Source organism: Anomaloglossus baeobatrachus, chromosome 3 (assembly GCF_048569485.1).
Source record: "Anomaloglossus baeobatrachus isolate aAnoBae1 chromosome 3, aAnoBae1.hap1, whole genome shotgun sequence".
NCBI lineage: Eukaryota > Metazoa > Chordata > Amphibia > Anura > Aromobatidae > Anomaloglossus > Anomaloglossus baeobatrachus.
Genome location: NC_134355.1, coordinates 22,529,035 through 22,551,102, shown reverse-complemented (window position 1 = coordinate 22,551,102; position 22,068 = coordinate 22,529,035). Strand labels below are relative to the sequence as shown.

The window sequence follows — 22,068 nt, the reverse complement described above, 5'->3', positions numbered from 1 at the left end:
ACTCCACTAGGAGGATTACAGTATTACTATAGCTGCAGACACCACTAGGAGGATCACAGTATTACTATAGCTGCAGACTCCACTAGGAGGATTACAGTATTACTGTAGCTGCAGACTCCACTAGGAGGATTACAGTATTACTGTAGCTGCAGACTCCACTAGGAGGATCACAGTATTACTGTAGCTGCAGACTCCACTAGGAGGATCACAGTATTACTGTAGCTGCAGACTCCACTAGGAGGATCACAGTATTGCTGTAGCTGCAGACTCCACTAGGAGGATCACAGTATTACTATAGCTGCAGACTCCACTAGGAGGATTACAGTATTACTGTAGCTGCAGACTCCACTAGGAGGATTACAGTATTACTGTAGCTGCAGACTCCACTAGGAGGATCACAGTATTGCTGTAGCTGCAGACTCCACTAGGAGGATCACAGTATTACTGTAGCTGCAGACTCCACTAGGAGGATCACAGTATTACTATAGCTGCAGACTCCACTAGGAGGATCACAGTATTACTATAGCTGCAGACACCACTAGGAGGATCACAGTATTACTATAGCTGCAGACTCCACTAGGAGGATCACAGTATTGCTGTAGCTGCAGACTCCACTAGGAGGATTACAGTATTACTATAGCTGCAGACACCACTAGGAGGATCACAGTATTACTATAGCTGCAGACTCCACTAGGAGGATTACAGTATTACTGTAGCTGCAGACTCCACTAGGAGGATTACAGTATTACTGTAGCTGCAGACTCCACTAGGAGGATCACAGTATTACTGTAGCTGCAGACTCCACTAGGAGGATCACAGTATTACTGTAGCTGCAGACTCCACTAGGAGGATCACAGTATTACTGTAGCTGCAGACTCCACTAGGAGGATCACAGTATTACTATAGCTGCAGACACCACTAGGAGGATCACAGTATTACTATAGCTGCAGACTCCACTAGGAGGATCACAGTATTGCTGTAGCTGCAGACTCCACTAGGAGGATTACAGTATTACTATAGCTGCAGACACCACTAGGAGGATCACAGTATTACTATAGCTGCAGACTCCACTAGGAGGATTACAGTATTGCTGTAGCTGCAGACTCCACTAGGAGGATTACAGTATTACTGTAGCTGCAGACTCCACTAGGAGGATCACAGTATTACTGTAGCTGCAGACTCCACTAGGAGGATCACAGTATTACTGTAGCTGCAGACTCCACTAGGAGGATCACAGTATTGCTGTAGCTGCAGACTCCACTAGGAGGATCACAGTATTACTGTAGCTGCAGACTCCACTAGGAGGATCACAGTATTACTGTAGCTGCAGATTCCACTAGGAGGATCACAGTATTACTGTAGCTGCAGACTCCACTAGGAGGATCACAATATTACTATAGCTGCAGACTCCACTAGGAGGATCACAGTATTACTGTAGCTGCAGACTCCACTAGGAGGATCACAGTATTACTGTAGCTGCAGACTCCACTAGGAGGATCACAGTATTACTGTAGCTGCAGACTCCACTAGGAGGATCACAATATTACTGTAGCTGCAGACTCCACTAGGAGGATCACACTATATTGCTGTAGCTGCAGACTCCACTAGGAGGATCACAGTATTACATTCAGTGTATGGTCTGTTTGAAGGCAGACGTTTATGTGGATCTTTATCTATTTTTATCTTAAGACTTGAAGGTCATTCTTTTTAGGAGCTGGATTTAGTTATATTTTTTGTTCTTTCATGCAGGATATATGCAAGGAGCCGCGCTTCACTGTGGATGGGTTTAGCCCCTTTGACATTGTGCAAAGGAGACTGGGTAAGAATGGTTTCTCAAAGCAGCTAACTGGGTGCACAATTGTGTTTTGAAAACCAAGTCCTTTATGTAAATTCTCTGGCCAAGGCAGACTGCCCCCCTGATGAAGAAGCGAGGCCAGGGGCGCGGTCTGGGCCCAAATATGGTTGCGGGCAAGGGACTTCCTCTGCAACCACTCCCTCTTCTTGGCCTACTCCCTAGTTCCCTCCACAGGACATGGGGGAAAGGATGGTTGTGGGTGGCGGGGTTCCTGGTGGGTTTTGTGGACTTTGTGAGTGCAAGCCATACTTCTATTCAGGCCCACTTTCGAACCAGGAGTCTACCGCCGAGGATTAAAGGGCACGGATGCATTGTTCTCATTCAACAGTCTTTTACTGAAAGTTATGCACGTGATTTCATTCACATCATTACTGTGGGTATGTGACGCCCTGGCACAGCCAGGTTGTCACAGAAAGAGTTAATCCTCCTTGGTAATCTGATCTCACACCGGTGCAGCCAGACAAGCACAGCCCCCAGTGTAAGGGAAAAGCAGAGGAGAGGGGAGGGGCTGGAGCAGAGAGTGTGTGGAGGGCAGACAGGACAGAGGTCTGGAGTTAGCTCCCAGGCTGGGAGTGAAGCGTTCTCCAAAAGGGCCGGGGCAGGCCGTAGTGAGGAAGGGGCCAGAACAGGTAGCCGGAGCCGGGCGGTGGCCCCTCGGTACCTGGGTACCCGGATCACTACAGGGGAGAGGATTCCCCGTTCCCGGCTGAGGAGAAAGAGGAAGAGAGAGGAGAAAAAGACACTTTGCTGCAGGGAAGGAACAACAAGGGCTGCTGCACCGTGTGTGGGACCCTAACACCCCCGTACCGGAGGCCGCGGACACCGGCAATTCTTAGTTCACCAGTGACTCCGTGTGACTTTCTTGTGAGTACACCCGTGCCCTCGGGCACCGCACTGCAGTACTGCGCCCTACTCCCTGCTTATCCCATCACCGGGCCCCGGGATCACCAACCCCTACCCACGGAGGGGCAACACAACACCTAGCTGCTCCGCTTCACCATCCCCGGGATCCCCGTATTGAGCAGCGGTGGTGCTACACATCACCACAACCGTGGGTGGCGTCACGGACAATATCCCAACACCCAAATACCCCTTTTACTGTGGAGCCTGGGATCACAGACCGGGTCACGCCACCGTGATACCCGCAGAAGTGACTCTGTGGCCCGGATCTGAGTACCCCTGGTCCCCGGGCGACACAGGTACAACACTTGAACATTGTAGGTGCTGAACACAAAGCACACTTCTACCACAGGCTGGTCCATGGTTCCTGGTACTACTGCTGCTTTTCCACTGTCCTCTCCCTTAGTATCTGACACCCCGGTTCCACTCAGTAAAGTGATGGAGTGCTGCACAGCCATGGTCGGCTTCGACCCTTGGGTCCCGTTCCTACTAACAGTTTCTGACCTTGTCTACTGGGCTTCTCCATGCCGACCTGGTCAGTTCTTTGCTATTGGACTAGCACCACTGGAAATAGTTGCGACCTCTGGGGTAGGGGAACTCTGCTCTCCTGTTCTGCGCTGAGTCTCTAACACTGGTTTTGGGCCTGTCCACAACCACCCAGTCTCTGGCCCTCCAGTATTCGGCTGGCCTGCACACAACTTGTTTTAACTTTTCTCTCTTTCCAACTCCATGTATTTTGTCTCTCCAAAATTATATTGAATCTAACTGCTCTCACTATTCTTAACTGTCCACTTTCTCACCGCCTCTATCACTAGGCGACCTCTGAAACCTTGCCATGGAGCAATATCTATGACTGGCCACTAGATGGCCACATACATACAATAAGCATTAACACCTTATTAAATTCAATACTACATCATTGTCTTGTTGCGGGTGGCCATGATTGACATCTTCAGGGCAGGACACACGTGCCCAGCACCTCCTTGCACTACAACCCAGAATTGGGTGCACATGTTCCTCCTGCCCCTGCTTAGGTTTAGCTCTAGTACAGCAGGACCATAAAAGAAGGTGGAGATGTCAGTGTTTTGGGAATGATGGGGGTGATGCTTGATTGGTTGGTAATGTTAGTTTTAAAATGTTTAGCTTTGTTCACATTTGCACTTGGAGCCCATTATTTTGCCAGAGTCTGAACCTACTGGAAAATCCTGAGTGTTCCCCTTGGTGACACTTGACTCTTTATTTTAAATACTAGCTGTACTACTCGGCTTCGCCCGGGTTAATAACTGCTGTTAAGACAATAGAATGTATTAACAAAAATTTATTCTGCACACAAAAACCACAAAACAAATAGATATAAATGTAATTATTAAAAGGCAAAAACTAAGCTAATAGTAGCATTTGATAACATATATTTCAACACCACAGATATTCCACACAGATTTAACTAAATTGGCCAAGGAATGTGCTCCGTCTGTCTCTTTCCAGGGCTGCCTCTTTCCTCGTCTGCCTCTTTCCTCGTCTGCCTCTTTCCTCGTCTGCCTCTTTCCTCGTCTGCCTCTTTCCTCGTCTGCCTGTCTCTGTCTCTTTGTTTCTTTCCCCATCTGTCTCTTTCCAGGTCTGACTCCCCGTCTCTTTGTCTGTGTCTTTTCCTGTCTGTCTCTTTCCATGTCTGCTTATCTTTGTCTGTCTCTATTTCTCTGTCTCTGTCCCCGTTTGTCTCTATCAAGGTCTGTGTCTTTCCCCATCTATCTTTGTCTGTCTCTCTGGCTGTCTCCTCCTTCCCTGTCTGCATGTCTGTCTTTCTCTTTCCCCATCTGTCTCTTTCCAGGTCTGTCTCTTTCCCCGGCCGTCTCTTTCCCCGGCTGTCTCTTTCCCCGTCTGTCTCTGTCTGTCTTTTTCACCGTCTGTCTCCGTGTCTGTTTCACCGTTTGTCTCTGTCTGTCTCTTTCCCTGTCTGTCTCTATCTCTCTGTCTCTTTCCCTGTCTGTCTCTGTCTGTCTCTCTCTGTCTGTCTCTCTCTGTCTCTCTCTATCCGTCTCCCCACCGACATCTTATTACCTCACATATAAGCTTCTTATACTATGAATGTCTTTTGTTCCTATAGCAACCACTCACAGGTCCTACTAATAACCTGTAGTTCCAGGCTCCATTTACTTTAATGAAGGCATGTGTTTTGGAGAGTAACTGTAAAGCGTGGGGTTAAATTTTCCTGTCAAAACATAGTCTACGACGTTCCCTGGGTCACATGAGGTGTCTGTGCAAAATTTTGTGATTGTAAATGCGACGGTGCAGATACACTTTTCGTTTCACTTTTTCCCCCATTATATAGATAGGGGCAAAATTGATTGGTAAATTGGAACACGCTGGGTTAAAATTTCGCCTCAGAAAATAGCCTATGATGCTCTCGGGGTCCAGACGTGTGAGTGTGCAAAATTTCGTGATTGTAAATGCGACGGTGCAGATGCCAATCCCGGACACACACACACGGACACACACACACGGACACACGGACACACACACACACACGCACACACGGACACACACACACACACGGACACACACGGACACACACACACACACACACGGACACACACACACACGGACACACACACACACACAAACGGACACACACGGACACACACACACACACACACGGACACACACACACACACGGACACACACACACACACGGACACACACACATGGACACACACACACACACGGACACACACACACACACACACACACGGACACACACACATGGACACACACACACACACGGACACACACACATGGACACACACACACACACACAGCTTTATATATTAGATGAACACGCTCTGATCTTTAGATATTAATGTGCTTCATACCTATGTGCCCTGGTGACTCCACTGGGTCTGATAAGGATGAGTAACCAGATTACTAACCGTGTATTTCACAGGTAATTGCTGGGTGTTATCTGCTATTGGATCCGTTACCTTGCAACATGAAGCACTGGAAAGAATCATTCCTGACAACCAAGGATTCGGGAAACACTATGCTGGAATCTTCCACTTTAGAGTAAGATCCCATGGATTGTATGTTTTTTTTATTTCCAGGGGATACAAATGAATTCCAAAAATGTTCAGACAGGCTAAAATATTACACACACTGAGGAGCATAAGGCTATGTGCCCACGCTGCGGAAAATGCGCGGATTTTGCCGCGGATTTTTCGCAGAAAAGCCGCGGATTTTCCGGAAATCTGCAGCACAGCTACTCCCCAGCCATTTCTATGGCATTTGGGAAATGCTGTGCCCACGCTGCGGATTTTTCCGGAGCGGAAATCGTGCGGATTTCTGTGCGGAAAAATCTGCAGCATGTCAATTATTGTAGTGGATTTCTCCGCAGGGTCCCATATACTTACCTGCCTTGATAGAGACCCGTGTCACTTTCTCCGTCTGGTGTAGCGGCAGCGCGGTGGATCCAGGTACAGGAAGGAAGAGGTGGGCGGAGCCTGCACGAGCTCCGGTCATGTGACAGCCGGAGCTAGTTCAGGCCCGCCCACTTCCAGCACAGTGAAACCAGACGCTGCCTGACAGTGACCCGGCCGCCGGAAAGCGAGGTGCTGCATGATGGAGGTAAGTATAAACTTCCCCGATCACGGCAGCACTTGTTCTGCATTGAGGATGCAGTGCCGAAGCCATGGTACTGTATCCTCAATGCAGAATGCCTGTACCATATCCTCAGGACATTCCGCAGCATGGAAAGAGACAAAAGTTGTGGTGCTATTTCCTGGGAGCTCCTGCGGAATGTCGTGCGGATATATCCGCAGGACACTTTCCCCGTGGGCACATAAGGCTATGTTCACACTAGAAAAATGATTTTTCTTAAGAAATTTCTTAAGAGTGAAGGATTAGTGCACCTGCGTTAAAAAAACGCACCAAAAACGCACCTGCGTTTTTGCCGCGTTTTCGGTGCGTTTTTTTGTGCGTTTTTACCGCTGGTTGCTCCCTGCATTATTGTGCCAATTATATATGGCAAAAAACGCAGTTAGCTGCAGAAAAGAAGTGACATGCTCATTCTTTTTCTTAAGAAAATCTACTGAAAGAATTTTCTTAAGAAAAAAACGCAGTGTGCGCACAGCTAATTTTTTTTGCCATAGGTTTTGCTGGGGAATGTCTGCAGAAAGGTTACAAGAATTTCTCAAGAAATTTCTGCAGCAAAAACGGACCAAAAACGCAGGTAAAAAACGCAGTGTGTGAACATAGCCTAAAGCGGGCTTTACACGCTACGACATCGCTAATGCGGAGTCGTTGGGGTCACGGAATTCGTGACGCACATCCGGCCGCATTAGCGATGCCGTTGCGTGTGACATCGATTAGCGATTTTGCATCGTTGCAAAACAGTGAAAAATCGCTAATCGGCGACACAGGGGTCCATTCCCAATTATCGTTACTTCAGCAGTAACGAGGTTGTTCCTCGTTCCTGCGGCATCACACATCGCTGCGTGTGACGCCGCAGGAGCGAGGAACGTCTCCCTACCTGCCTCCCGGCCGCTATGCAGAAGGAAGGAGGTGGGCGGGATGTTACGTCCCGCTCATCTCCGCCCCTCCGCTGCGATTGGGCGGCGGTTCAGTGACGTCGCTGTGACGCCGCACGGACCGCCCCCTTAGAAAGGAGGCGGTTCGCCGGTCACAGCGACGTCGCCGGACAGGTAAGTATGTGTGACGGCTCTGGGCGATGTTGTGCGGCACGGGCAGCGATTTGCCCGTGTCGCGCAACAGATGGGGGCGGGTACGCACACTAGCGATATCGGGACCGATATCGCAGTGTGTAAAGTAGCCTTTAGGGTAACAATTTTTTGCACTTTTGAATTTAGGCTTCATATCACACCACCCACTACAGCTTTGCATGAGATGACCTTCAGTTTCATCTTGGCCATCTCATACATAAATGTGATTTGCAATTATTTAGCATATTATTAGTTCTGCAGATTGTCATGTCACTGCATTGTTACTATTTTGCTCTTTTTCTTCCTGTATACTACAAATTACAACCTGTTCTCACATTCCCTAATAGTGCATTGTGTAATTTGGTTGATTTCCAACTAGCTGATGCTAGCGGCAGATGCTGGGTGTATAACACAGCCGACATTTGCAGCATATGATGCAAGCTCAGCTTTTTGGTGACGTATGACAAAAATGTACATTATAGTTCATAAAGTAGTTTAAGATTTCATATGCTGGAATCAGTTTACTAACACTTAATTTTTCTATCCCTGCCTATAAATACTCAAAAAGCTTTTCAGTCACAAAAATGACAATAACTAAAATCAAGAATAAAAAGAGATGGATGGGTCAGGAGGGGGATGCAGCTGCATTTACTTAGCCTATAGCGGGCTTTACACGCTACGATATCGTTAATGAATTATCGTCGAGGTCACGTTGTTTGTGACGCACATCCGGCATCATTAACGATATCGCAGTGTGTGACACTTATGAGCAACCTTAAACGATCGCAAAAGCGGTCAAAATCGTTTGCCGCGGAGAGGTCGTCCTGAAACAAAAAATCTTTTTCTTTTTGTTAGCGATGTTGTTCCTCGTTCCTGCGGCAGCACTCATCGCTGTGTATGAAGCCGCAGGAGCGACAAACATCTCCTTACCTGCCTCCACCGGCAATGCGGAAGGAAGGAGGTGGGCGGGATGTTTACGTCCCGCTCATCTCCGCCCCTCCGCTTCTATTGGACGCCTGCCGTGTGACGTCGCTGTGACGCCGCACGAACCGCCCCCTTAGAAAAGAGGCGGGTTGCCGGCAGAGCAGGTATGTGCGTGTGACACTGCCGTAGCGATAATGTTCGCTACAGCAGCGATCACACAATATCGCACATACGACGGGGGCGGGTACTATCGCGCTCGACATCGCTAGCCGATGCTAGCGATGTCGCAGCGTGTTCCCCCGCTTAAGACTCCCTGCTATGAGAGGGTAGAGGGAGCATCCGATTGGCAAAAGCACACAGCGCACCTCTCCAGCTCCACAGCATGAATATCCCACCCTTTTAGCACAGTTATAGTTAGAAAAGTCACATTTACAGAAATGATTGAGAAGGAATGCAACAACCAAAATAACTGGGGGAAGTAATTGAGGATAATGAGTATAGATGGAGGGGAGAGGAGGGGGATGAAGCTGCATTTACATAGCCTTAGACTTTCTGCCATGAGAGGTGAGAGGGAGCATCCATTTGGCAAGAGGACACAGCGCACCTCTTGAGCTCCACAGCAGGAAGATCCCACCCTTTCAACACAGTTATAGAGAGAAAAGTCACATTTACAGGAATGATAGATGGAAGGAAGCAACCCAAAATATCTGGGGGAAGTAACTGAGGACAATAAGGGGAGAGGAGGGGGATGAAGCTGCAGTCAATCAGCCTTAGATTCAAGCTATGAGAGGGGAGAGTGAGCATCCGATTGGCAAGAGCACACAGCGCACCTCTCCAGCTCCACAGAAGGAAGATCCCGCCCTTTCAACACAGTTATAGAGAGAAAAGTCACATTTACAAAAATTAGAAAAAGGAATGGAGTAGAACCAAGCACAGTCACCATTACAGCTGCCTCTATTTGTCATCCAAGTCTAGTACGTCAAAGGCAGAAACATCAGAGATCTGACAATATAAACAGGCACATTGTTATTCGTGTGCCCCCTCTGGATGTTATATTACTGGTTAGGGCAGTTGTCATTCAATGTTACAAAAAACAATAATAACAGCTCTAAGTTTTACTATTTTTTGCCCCAAAATATTATGACCACTTTTCAGACTTTGCTTAGACATCCAGAAGGTGTTTATTGATCTTCTGTTTTTGTTTTCCAGTTTTGGCACCTTGGAGAGTGGATGGATGTTGTGATAGATGACCGGCTGCCATTCCTAGATGATAATTATTTGTCTGTGCAGCCATCCTGCGAAAATGAGTTCTGGCCGTGCCTTCTGGAGAAAGCTTATGCAAAGTAATTATTCATCTTCTCAAATCCCTGATAATTGAAGGGCCTTTATGAATAAAATCCATTGTCACACATGATGTGAAGTCACTTGATGGTTTCTTTGGCCAACTGAGGGTTCTCGAGGGTTTCTCAAAGAACTACCGAGTCCTCGAGGCTCTGCGGGTCCATAAATGTATTATGTAGCATTGAAATAATGACCACAACATTTTTACTGAGAGTTGTACCTGGGTCTTCTTGATCAATGCTGGGGGGAATCCATGTTAATGACTTGGCTTCATGTAAGGCTTCAAGCACGCAACATGTACAGTGGAACGTAGAGTGCCTACAAATCCATATTACAGACTGGCTGGTGCTCCATGTGTCATCATCAGGCGTCACACTCACAATACTTCTAGATGAGAAGAGCTTTGCAAGGATATTGTCACGCTAGATACGAGGAAGTACCAAGCAAATGGCGAAAGGGAGGGGAAGGGAAACTGTCATGGTTTGCCTACCCGTCCACATGGCTAGGGGGCGGAGCCTTCATTCGGGCCTCACTTCCGGACCCTGGATGCCTTAAAAGCTGACATTTCAAGTGAACCAGCGCCGGCTATAAGCTTAGCACTGCTTTGCCTGTGATTGCTGGTCCTGTGAATGATATCCTGATCTGTCTGTTCCTGTGCCCCCGTGCCCTTGTTTGTGTTCCATCCCCTGGTCGTCCCTCCTGTCCTGTGTCCCCTCTCCTATTTCCCCACTCGGTTGCTTCCTCTGGTACTGACCTTGGCCTGACTTTGACTCCGTTTCTGCTCGTTCCTCCGGTCCTGCTTCTGCCCGTACTGTGTTTGACCCATCCTGCCTGACTATTCCTTGCATGTCCTGCAGCTCTGCTTCTCAGCTGTGCTTTGAGGTAGTGTATGAGAACGCTGTGTATTCACTTCCTGGTTCTCATTGCTCTGTGTAGTGTCTTCTGCTGCAGAGCTCTGGCTCCCCCTGGTGGCAGCATTACAGAAACCCTTTGTCTAGGGGAGAGGGAGATGGTGACCCCTGACCAAATCTACAGCTGGTGCCTGGGTTCCCTCAGCACGCTAGATAGGTTCCGCACCTATGCCCTGAGCCGAATACCTGACCCTAGGTATCCCTAGTGCTGGGCTCTGGGGCCCTCACCACCCTAGATAGGTTCCACACCTATGTGCCGAGCAGGATACCTGACCCTAGGTTTCCCTAGTGCTGGGCTCTAAATAGGGAATGGGTGGGATGAGCTCTTTGTTAACCACACTAAACACTAGAGAAGACACAAGGAGGACACATGGGGGGAAAAAGCATGGCCTACATATCTACAGATGACACTGGTAGAAGTTCAGCAAAGTTTTCAGCAACAATACCACAGAGGAGTACAAGCCACCTGCTTGCAACCAAGACTTGAATGAACTGAAAATATCAGCAGCACCAGTCCAAGAAAATAATGGGTTTATAAGCACCAAGAGAATACTGATGATCAGCAGCTGGGTGGAAGACGAGCTCCTGCTGGGTCCAAAAGAGAGAGAGATGAATCCAGCAGGAAAGCCACCTATACCAATTGATACTGACAGCAGGAACAATAAAAAGTCAGGGAGCATTCTGCGTAGCTAAAGGCTGTGACCTTCTCTAGCCAGAAACCACAGGACTGTCTGTAACGTGTGACACATCTGTGACAGATAAAGCCAATATAATAAAAAAAAGGTATAAAAAATTCGACTTTTTAATTAATTGATATTTTTGCTTTAGATTTTTGGGATCATATGAAAATTTACACTGGGGAAATCCAGCAGGGGCCTTTATGAACCTGACCGGTGGGATGACCATGACATTTGATCTGAAGAGCAGCGAGGCCCACACTTACTGGAACATGATTAGTTTGGCAAGTCCAGACACCATGATGGCCTGTATCAGTGACAAACAGGTAATGTAAAGGGGGTCTTGGCTGTATAAAGGTAGATGCAGAATATTGAGCTTGGAGGGATCACAACACTTTTTGCTGAATTTTCTACATTTTCTTTGTATTCTCCAGCTAAGAGAAAGTTTACCAAGCTATTTTTTTTTTCATTTTTAATCTTCACTTCATTTTTAATGTTTTCTGATTTATAGGATCCTAGCAGGAGGAACCAAAATTTAAGGCCGGTAAGATGATTGACTGATTCCATATTATTGTATCGCATGTATTACTTCAGTTCGCCTGTGGAGGCAGTGTAGGGTAATCATAGCACTTCTAGAAGAGAAGACCTTCATGATCAGATTCTGGTCAGCTGGTCTCTCTGTATCTCTGCAAAAGGATTCCCAGTGATCATTAACTTATTTTACTCTATTTCTTTGTCGCTCCTAATTGGGAGACCCAGACAATTGGGTGTATAGCTATGCCTCCGGAGGCCACACAAAGTATTACACTAAAAAGTGTAAGGCCCCTCCCCTTCAGCCTATACACCCCCCGTACTGCTACGGGCTCATCAGTTTTTATGCTTTGTGCGAAGGAGGTCAGACATCCACGCATAGCTCCACAGCTTAGTCAGCAGCAGCTGCTGACTATGTCGGATGGAAGAAAAGAGGGCCCATAACAGGGCCCCCAGCATGCTCCCTTCTCACCCCACTCTTGTCGGCGTGTTGTTAAGGTTGAGGTATCCATTGCGGGTACGGAGGCTGGAGCCCACATGCCGCTTTCCTTCCCCATCCCTCAATTAGGGCTCTGGGTGAAGTGGGATCCCATCGGTCTCCAGGCACAGGAGACCGTGCTCCATCCACAGCTCCTGAGGACCCTGCTGGATAGGAGCCGAGTATCGTTCAGGGACATGGCCCTGCTACTTGGAGGTACTCTGTGTCCCCGTGGGGACCGCGCACAGCAACACTCCAGCATTGCTGGGTGTGCTAGTGCACCGGGGACAGCAGCGCTGGCTGCATTTGTGCCACTATACACTTCAGCGTCGCTGAGTGTATTTGTGTAGGGGGACTGCCGCGCTGACCGCCGCTGCCATGGTTATCACTGTGGCGCGGCTGGGACTGTTAGTGCGCCGGGGACTTCCGCGCCGACCGCGCTTATACGGCGGCCGCGCTTATAACTATAGTCCCCGGCTTCTGCGGCCTAGTCTCATTCTTTTCCCGCCCCCAGCCCTGCCAGTCAGGGGAAGGGCGGGACGCTGTACAGGACGGCAGCACTGAGGGCTGGAGCATGCTTTGCATACTCCACCCCCCTCACTCTGCACAGTGGGGCACCAGTTCCCGCACTTTTCTGGGTCACGCCCACGGCTCCCTCCTCTCCCCAGGACGCTGGCAGCCATTCCTCTCAGCTCTGCTAACGCTGGAGAGGAGAGACAAGCTCAAAGAGACCCAGGCAGGAATTCTGGTGCCCACACAAACGCTTTGCGCAGGCGGTAAGCAGCACCTGTGGTGCTGGCCCCACTAGTGCAGAAGTGTATTTACAGTTTATATGATTATAGTCTATACTTTACACTGTAGGGTGCACTGTTGATTTGTGGCTATTTACCCTCCTGTATTGCTCAGAGGAGACAACATACTATGCTGCCTGTGCAGCATGTACGGCTATACTGCCGGCAGGTTCCACTGACCCTCATTGTGTGCAATGCTCGGCCCCTGTGGCACTTTCTCAGCCGGAGCCTCTGCTAGGGGTGGCCCAGGGAGAACCACCTGTTAACACTGTCCAGGTGACAGGGACGGAGTTTGCAGTTTTTACTGAAAGACTTTCTGAGACTATGGCTAAGATATTAGAAGCCTTGCAGTCCAGGCCGGCATCTCAAGCCAGGGGCACTGTGGTATCATTGTCCCCTGGTTCCCCTCAGTTGGAACAGCAATGTCTTCCCGGGGTGTCTCATGGATCCCAGGGTGAGGTCTCTGACACGGACCGCAGCCCCAGACCGACTAAGCGAGCTCGCTATGAAATTCCCTCGACATCATCACAATGTTCAGGGTCTCAGCGAGAGGACTCTCTGTATGATGAAGCGGAGGTAGCTGATCAGGATTCTGATCCTGAAGCCGCTCTCAACCTTGATACTCCTGATGGGGACGCCATAGTGAATGATCTTATTGCGTCCATCAATGAAATGTTGAATTTTTCTCCCTCAGCTCCTCCAGTGGAGGAGTCAGCTTCTCAGCAGGAGAAATTCCGTTTCAGGTTTCCCAAGCGTACAAAGAGTATGTTTCTGGACCACTCTGACTTCAGAGAGGCAGTCCAGAAACACCGAGCTTATCCAGATAAGCGTTTTTCCAAGCGCCTTAAGGATACACGTTACCCTTTTTCCCCTGACGTGGTCAAGGGCTGGACTCAGTGTCCCAAGGTGGATCCTCCAATCTCCAGACTGGCGGCTAGATCCATAGTTGCAGTGGAAGATGGAGCTTCACTCAAGGATGCCACTGACAGACAGATGGAGCTCTGGTTGAAATCCATCTATGAAGCTATCGGCGCGTCTTTTGCTCCAGCATTCGCAGCCGTATGGGCACTCCAAGCTATCTCAGCTGGTCAGGCGCAAATTGACGCACTCACGTACGTCTGCGCCGCAGGTGGCGTCCATAACCTCTCAAACGTCGGCATTTGCGTCCTACGCTATTAATGCTGTCCTGGACTCTGCGACCCGTACGGCGGTTGCAGACGCCAATTCGGTGGTAATACGCAGGGCCTTATGGCTGCGGGAATGGAAGGCAGATTCGGCTTCCAAAAAGTGCTTAACTGGATTGCCATTTTCTGGCGACCGTTTGTTTGGTGAGAGATTGGATGAAATCATCAAACAATCCAAGGGAAAGGAAACATCCTTACCCCAAGCCAAACCAAAAACACCTCAACAGAGGAGGGGACAGTCGAGGTTTCGGTCCTTTCGGGGTGCGGGCAGGTCACAATTCTCCTCGTCCAAAAGGCCTCAGAAGGATCAGAGGAACGCCGACGCATGGCGGTCTAAATCACGCCCTAAAAAGGCCGCCGGAGGTGCCGCTACCAAGGCGGCTTCCTCATGACTTACGGCCTCCTCACACCGCATCCTCGGTCGGTGGCAGGCTCTCCCGCTTTTGCGACACCTGGCTGCCACAAGTAAAAGACCGTTGGGTGAGAGACATTTTGTCTCACGGTTACAGGATAGAGTTCAGCTCTCGTCCTCCGACTCGATTCTTCAGAACATCTCCGCCTCCCGAGCGAGCCGAGGCTCTTCTGCAGGCGGTGGGCATTCTGAAGGCAGAAGGAGTGGTGGTCCCGGTTCCTCTTCAGCAACAGGGTCACGGTTTCTACTCCAACCTGTTTGTGGTTCCAAAGAAGGACGGGTCCTTCCGTCCTGTTTTGGACCTAAAACTGCTCAACAAACACGTAAGGACCAGGCGGTTCCGGATGGAATCCCTCCGCTCCGTCATCGCCTCAATGTCCCAAGGAGATTTCCTAGCATCGATCGATATCAAGGATGCTTATCTCCACGTACCAATTGCTCCAGAGCATCAGCGCTTCTTGCGCTTCGCCATAGGAGACGAACACCTTCAGTTCGCGGCACTGCCGTTCGGCCTGGCGACAGCCCCAAGGGTTTTCACCAAGGTCATGGCTACAGTAGTTGCGGTCCTCCACTCTCAGGGTCACTCAGTGATACCTTACTTAGACGATCTGCTGGTCAAGGCACCCTCTCAAGAGGCATGCCAACACAGCCTCAACGTTACTCTGGAGATTCTCCAGAGTTTCGGGTGGATCATCAATTTTCCAAAGTCAAATCTGACACCGGTCCAATCACTGACATATCTTGGCATGGAGTTTCATACTCTTCCAGCGATAGTGAAGCTTCCGCTGGACAAACAGCGTTCACTACACACAGGGGTACAATCTCTCCTTCAAGGTCGGTCACACCCCTTGAGGCACCTCATGCACTTCCTGGGGAAGATGGTGGCAGCAATGGAAGCAGTCCCTTTCGCGCAGTTTCACCTGCGTCCTCTTCAATGGGACATCCTACGCAAGTGGGACAGGAGGCCGACGTCCCTAGACAGGAACGTCTCCCTCTCTCAAGCAACCAAAGCTTCCCTTCGGTGGTGGCTTCTTCCCACCTCATTATCGAAAGGGAAATCCTTCCTACCCCCATCCTGGGCGGTGGTCACGACGGACGCGAGCCTGTCAGGGTGGGGAGCAGTTTTTCTCCACCACAGGGCTCAAGATAAGTGGACTCAGCAAGAGTCCTCACTTCAGATCAATGTTCTGGACATCAGGGCAGTGTTTCTTGCCCTAAAAGCGTTCCAGCAGTGGCTGGAAGGCAAGCAGATCCGAATTCAGTCGGACAACTCCACAGCGGTGGCTTACATCAACCACCAAGGTGGGACACGCAGTCGGCAAGCCTTCCGGGAAGTCCGGAGGATTCTGCTGTGGGTGGAAGCCACAGCATCCACCATATCCGCAGTTCACATCCCGGGCGTAGAAAACTGGGAAGCAGACTTTCTCAGTCGCCAGGGCATGGACGCAGGGGAATGGTCCCTTCACCCGGACGTGTTTCAGGACATCTGTTGCCGCTGGGGGATGCCGGACGTCGACCTAATGGCGTCACGGCACAACAACAAGGTCCCAACATTCATGGCTCGATCTCAAGATCACAGAGCTCTGGCGGCAGACGCCTTAGTTCAGGATTGGTCGCAGTTTCAGCTCCTTATGTGTTTCTTCCTCTGGCTCTGTTGCCCAGAGTGTTACGCAAGATAAGAGCCGACTGCCGCCGCGCCATCCTCGTCGCTCCAGACTGGCCGAGGAGGTCGTGGTACCCGGATCTGTGGCATCTCACGGTCGGCCAACCGTGGGCACTGCCAGACCGACCAGATTTGCTGTCTCAAGGGCCGTTTTTCTATCTGAATTCTGCGGCCCTCAACCTGACTGTGTGGCCATTGAGTCCTGGATCCTAGCGTCTTCAGGATTATCTCAAGAGGTCATTGCCACTATGAGACAGGCGAGGAAACCAACGTCCGCCAAGATCTACCACAGGACGTGGAAAATATTCCTGTCGTGGTGCTCTGCTCAGGCGATTTCTCCCTGGCCATTTGCCTTGCCCACTTTTCATCTCAATCAGGACATCTCCTTACCCTCGTTTTGTCCTCATCCAGTTCACCAATGTGAAAAGGATTTGCACTTGTTAGATCTGGTGAGAGCACTCAGACTCTACATTTCTCGTACGGCGCCCCTGCGCCGCTCCGATGCTCTCTTTGTCCTTGTCGCTGGCCAGCGTAAAGGGACACAAGCTTCCAAATCAACCCTGGCTCGGTGGATCAAGGAACCAATTCTCGAAGCTTACCGTTCCTCGGGGCTTCCGGTTCCCTCAGGACTGAAGGCCCATTCTACCAGGGCCGTGGGAGCGTCCTGGGCCTTGCGACACCAGGCTACGGCTCAGCAGATGTGTCAGGCAGCTACCTGGTCGAGCCTGCACACTGTCACGAAACACTATCAGATGCATACCTATGCTTCGGCAGATGCCAGCCTAGGTAGGCGAGTCCTTCAGGCGGCAGTTGCCCACCTGTAGGACGGAGCCGTTACGGCTCTATTATGAGGTATTATTTACCCACCCAGGGACTGCTTTTGGACGTCCCAATTGTCTGGGTCTCCCAATTAGGAGCGACAAAGAAGAAGGGAATTTTGTTTACTTACCGTAAATTCCTTTTCTTCTAGCTCCAATTGGGAGACCCAGCACCCGCCCCTGTTTTTTGTATACACATGTTGTTCATGTTAAATGGTTTCAGTTCTCCGATATTCCTTCGGATTGAATTTACTTTAAACCAGTTTATAATTTTTTCCTCCTTCTGGCTTTTGCACCAAAACTGATGAGCCCGTAGCAGTACGGGGGGTGTATAGGCTGAAGGGGAGGGGCTTTACACTTTTAGTGTAATACTTTGTGTGGCCTCCGGAGGCAGTAGCTATACACCCAATTGTCTGGGTCTCCCAATTGGAGCTAGAAGAAAAGGAATTTACGGTAAGTAAACAAAATTCCCTTCTTTATGCTTAATTTATCCAAAACAGAGTACTCTTAGCTTGTAATTTTTTTTATTTCTTTTCTTATCTCTTCATTAGTTTATGTTGATGTTTTTGGATATTATGTCAACCCTTCTAATGATATAAATCTGTATCTTACAGAGGCTCTATGCAAGAAACCGGAGCAACAATGTAATCAAGAACGTAAGTAAACAACCCTCATATATGACAATATGAGGTGAATGTGAAGCTTCTCGGCCCAAAATCAAAATTATGATTCACAGATCAAAGATACAATTAGGGTGGCAGAAACAAATAAAATAATAATAATACTACAAATAACAGAAATTAAAAATAAAATAATAATAATAACATAACTAATAATAAAACTAATAAAAATAAACGTAAAAAAAATGAAAATTAGTAATAAAAACTGAAATAATATTAAAATGATAATTAAAAAAATTAAAATAAAAAAAAAATATATACTGCTCAAAAAATTGAAGGGAACACTCAAATAACACAAAAGATCTGAATGAATGAAATATTCTCTTTGAATACTTTGCTTTGTACAAAGTTGAATGTGCTGACAACAAAATCACACAAAAGTCATCAATGGAAATCAGATGTTTTAACCAATTGAGGCCTGGATTTGAAGACACACACAAAATGAAAGTGGAAACAAGTCAAAATGAGGCTCAGTATTGTGTGTGGCCTCCACGTGCCTGTATGACCTCCCTACAATGCCTGGGAATGCTCCTGAAAAAATACCCTGGAGACAGGGAAAGATAGAAAGAGACAAACGCGGCTCCAATCTGGGTGTAGTGAGTTTTTTATATATAAAGGTGTTGAAATAGTGGAACTTTCACCTGGTTCAGAGGTTAGAAAGCCTGGAATAATCCAAAAGGAGATGATCCACCTTCCAATAAGATTATGGTGCAGTAAGCAGCAATCGCACTGGATACTATAGAAGAGCCCTCCAGCAGGTCCACTTAGTGAAAGACTGATAATTGCCTTGGGAATGCTCCTGATGAGGCTCAGTAGTGTGTGTGGCCTCGACGTGCCTGTATGACCTCCATACAACACCTGGCCATGCTCCTGATGAGGCTCAGTAGTGTGTGTGGCCTCGACGTGCCTGTATGACCTCCATACAACACCTGGCCATGCTCCTGATGAGGCTCAGTAGTGTGTGTGGCCTCGCCGTGCCTGTATGACCTCCATACAACACCTGGCCATGCTCCTGATGAGGCTCAGTAGTGTGTGTGGCCTCGACGTGCCTGTATGACCTACATACAACCCCTGGCCATGCTCCTGATGAGGTTACGGATGGTCTCATGAGGAATCTCCTCCCAAACCTGGACTAAAGCATCCGCCAACTGCTGGACAGTCTGTGGTGCAACGTGACGTTTGTGGATGGAGGGAGACATGATGTCCCAGATGTGGTCAGTCGGATTCAGGTCTGGGGAACGGGCGGCCCAGTCCATAGCTTCAATGCCTTCATCTTGCAGGAACTGCTGACACACCACAGCTACATGAGGTCTGGCATTGTCCTGCATTAGGCAGAACCCAGGGCCAACCGCCCTAGCATATGGTCTCACAGGGTCTGAGGATCTAATGGCAGTCAGGGTACCTCTATCTAGCACATGGAGGGCTGTGCAGGCTCCAAAGAAATGCCTTTCTACACCATTACTGACTCAATGCCAAACCAGTCATGCTGAAAGATGTTGCAGGCAGCAGATCTCTCTCCACGGCGTCTTCAGACTGTCACATCTGTCACATGTGCTCAGTGTGAACCTGCTCTCATCTGTGAAGAGCACAGGGTGCCAGTGGTTGCCAATCCTGGTGTTCTGTGGCAAATGCCAAGCATCCTGCACGGTGTTGGTCAGTGAGCACAACCCCCATCTGTGGACGTCGGGCTCTCATGCCATCTTCATGGAGTCGGTTTCTAACTGTCTGTGCAGGCACATGCACATTTGTGGCTGCTGGAGGTCATTTTGCAGGGCTCTGGCAGTGCTCCTCTTGTTTCTCCTTGCACAAAGGCGGAGGTAGCGGTCCTGCTGCTGGGTTCTTGCTCTCCTACGGCTGTCTCTGTGTCACCTGGTGTACTGGCCTGTCTCCTGGAAGCGCCTCCATCCTCTAGACACTATGCTGACTGACACAGCAAACCTTCTTGCCACAGCTCGCATTGATGTGCCATCCTGGATGAGCTGCACTACCTGTGCCATTTGTGTGGGTTGTAGAGTCCGTCTCGTGCTGCCACGAGTGTGAGAGCACAACCAACATCCAAAAGTGACCAAACATCAGCCAGAGAGCATCGTACTGAGACGTGGTCTGTGCTCCCCACCTGCAGAAACACTCCTTTATTGAGGGGGTCTTGATAATTGCCAATAATTTCCATCTGACGTCTATTCCATTTACACAACAGCATGTGAAATTGATTGTCAATCAGTGTTGCTTCCTAAGTGGACAGTTTAATTTCACAGAAGTTTAATTAGCTATGAACTATATATATATAAATAATCGGACCAAGAGGAATCAATTCAGTGTTCTGTCCCCACTTAAAGGCGATGGAAGGTGCGTAGTTGTGAGAGGTTGTGAGAGTCTTACCTTCGTTTTTCCTATAGGTGGGGCAGACAGGACCTTGAGCACTCCAGAGTGAAAACATGCACAAGCTGAGATGAAACAATGGTGGTTTATTTTCTCCAAAGGTCAGGACATGCAGAGTGCAGTAATCCAAGTACCTGGCATTGAAATCTCGAGTGATGCTTGCCTCTGTAGCTACTACGTGTGGTCAGAAGACTTTGCTCCTAGTAGCTCAAGTAAGGGATGTTGCTCTCACAAAAGCTCTGACTGGAATGACAAGCCAGGAAGTGATGCAAGAGGGTCATCAGACACTCCCATGGGCTGAGCAAAAGAAACAGAGGAGCTGAAAAGTCTGACCAGTAGATGGCAGCAGAGACAGGCATGAAAAACATTAAATAACAGTTTTAACTAAGACAAATAGAACAGCACACTCCCCGTCTGAAATTCACTTTGGGGATTTCACTATTGAGTCCATAATACAACCTGAAAGGAAAGGCATGTTAAATGCAAAAACCAGCTCAATTGAGTCCAAAACAAGAAGGATGGCTCAAAGTTCAGGTCCGGTAGCGTTCATCCTGTAGGGACGCTCTCTATGGGAGATGTCCTCAGCAGAAAGGGCTTTATGGCAGACATGCCAGCGATGACAGTCTTTGGTTTTAAGGTCAGTACGACAGCATCTGGCGATATGCACTAACCTAGCGACAGTCCTGACGAGCCTCATCCAGCTGGAGAAACGTTCAAAACGTTGGCAACCGAGGTTGGAAGTTTTTTCTGCACTAGTGGCCAGGGTATTGACTTCAGCTCGGACATCTGGATCGTTGTCTGGATCTAGGATGCTGAAGGCTTCCTGGACACCTTCTTCTGACTGTCTCAGCAGGAACTCTGGACCCGTAAGCCAAGAAGAGTTAGCAAAAGAACTTATAGACATAGGTCTAGTTGCGTGATCTGCTGGATTCAGTTCAGATGGTACATAACGCCATTGTTCTGGTTTGGAGGATCTCCTGATCCTTTCAATGCGGTTACTGACGTACACATAAAATCGTCTTGATTGATTGTAGATGTAACCTAAAACGACCTTACTGTCAGTGTAGTATTGGACCTCATCTATTTCGACACACAGTTCTTGTCGTATGACGTCGGCAATTTCCACTGCCAAAACGGTGCCACAGAGTTCCAGTCTGGGAATGGTATGGTCGGGCTTCGGGGCCAGCTTCGCCTTGCCAAATACAAATCCAACGTAGTTTTGTCCGTTGGGGTCTGTCACTTTCAGGTATGCAACTGCTGCTATAGCTTCTGTGGAGGAGTCTGAGAAGATGTGCAGTTCCTTCTTTATGCTAGAGGTGAGGGAGATTTTGAGATAACATCTTGAGATGTGGATGTTGTTCAACCCACACAACGACTGTTTCCAAGCTTCCCATTTTTGCTGTTTGTCAGAAGGGAGTGGGGTATCCCAGTCCTTGACGGTTTCAGAGAATTGTCTCAGCAAGGATTTGCCTTGTATAGTGATAGGCGCCACAAATCCCAGTGGGTCGAACAAGCTGTTCACTATAGAGAGGACACCACGTTTTGTGAATGGCTTGTCTGAGCAACTTACTTGAAATCCGAAGGAGTCGGCTGCAAGATCCCATCTGATGCCCAGGCTCCTCTGCACGGGTGGACTGTCTAGCCCCAAGTCAATGTCCTTGAATCCAGGGGCGTGATCACCCGACTCAAAGGCTCTCATTACGGTCAGGCTATTGGAAGCAATTTTGTGTAACCTGAGTTTTGCCTGGGACAGCATGCCTTGAGTCCTTTTGAGCAAATCAATGGCTTCTTCCTCGGTGGGTAGTGATTTGA

At 48.8% G+C, this 22,068-nt stretch overlaps 1 protein-coding gene across 1 annotated transcript in view; it reads left to right on the top strand.

The window, feature by feature from the left end:
- The window catches only part of LOC142295927 (calpain-13-like), a 50,921-nt gene that overhangs the window by 5,569 nt on the left and 23,284 nt on the right, over positions 1 to 22,068 (top strand). Inside the window, exons 2-7 of the mRNA XM_075339053.1 lie at positions 1,750 to 1,819; positions 5,697 to 5,815; positions 9,601 to 9,734; positions 11,472 to 11,646; positions 11,832 to 11,864; positions 17,812 to 17,853. Coding sequence (XP_075195168.1) covers positions 1,750 to 1,819; positions 5,697 to 5,815; positions 9,601 to 9,734; positions 11,472 to 11,646; positions 11,832 to 11,864; positions 17,812 to 17,853 — 573 coding nt within the window. The remainder of the gene's footprint in view (positions 1 to 1,749; positions 1,820 to 5,696; positions 5,816 to 9,600; positions 9,735 to 11,471; positions 11,647 to 11,831; positions 11,865 to 17,811; positions 17,854 to 22,068) is intronic.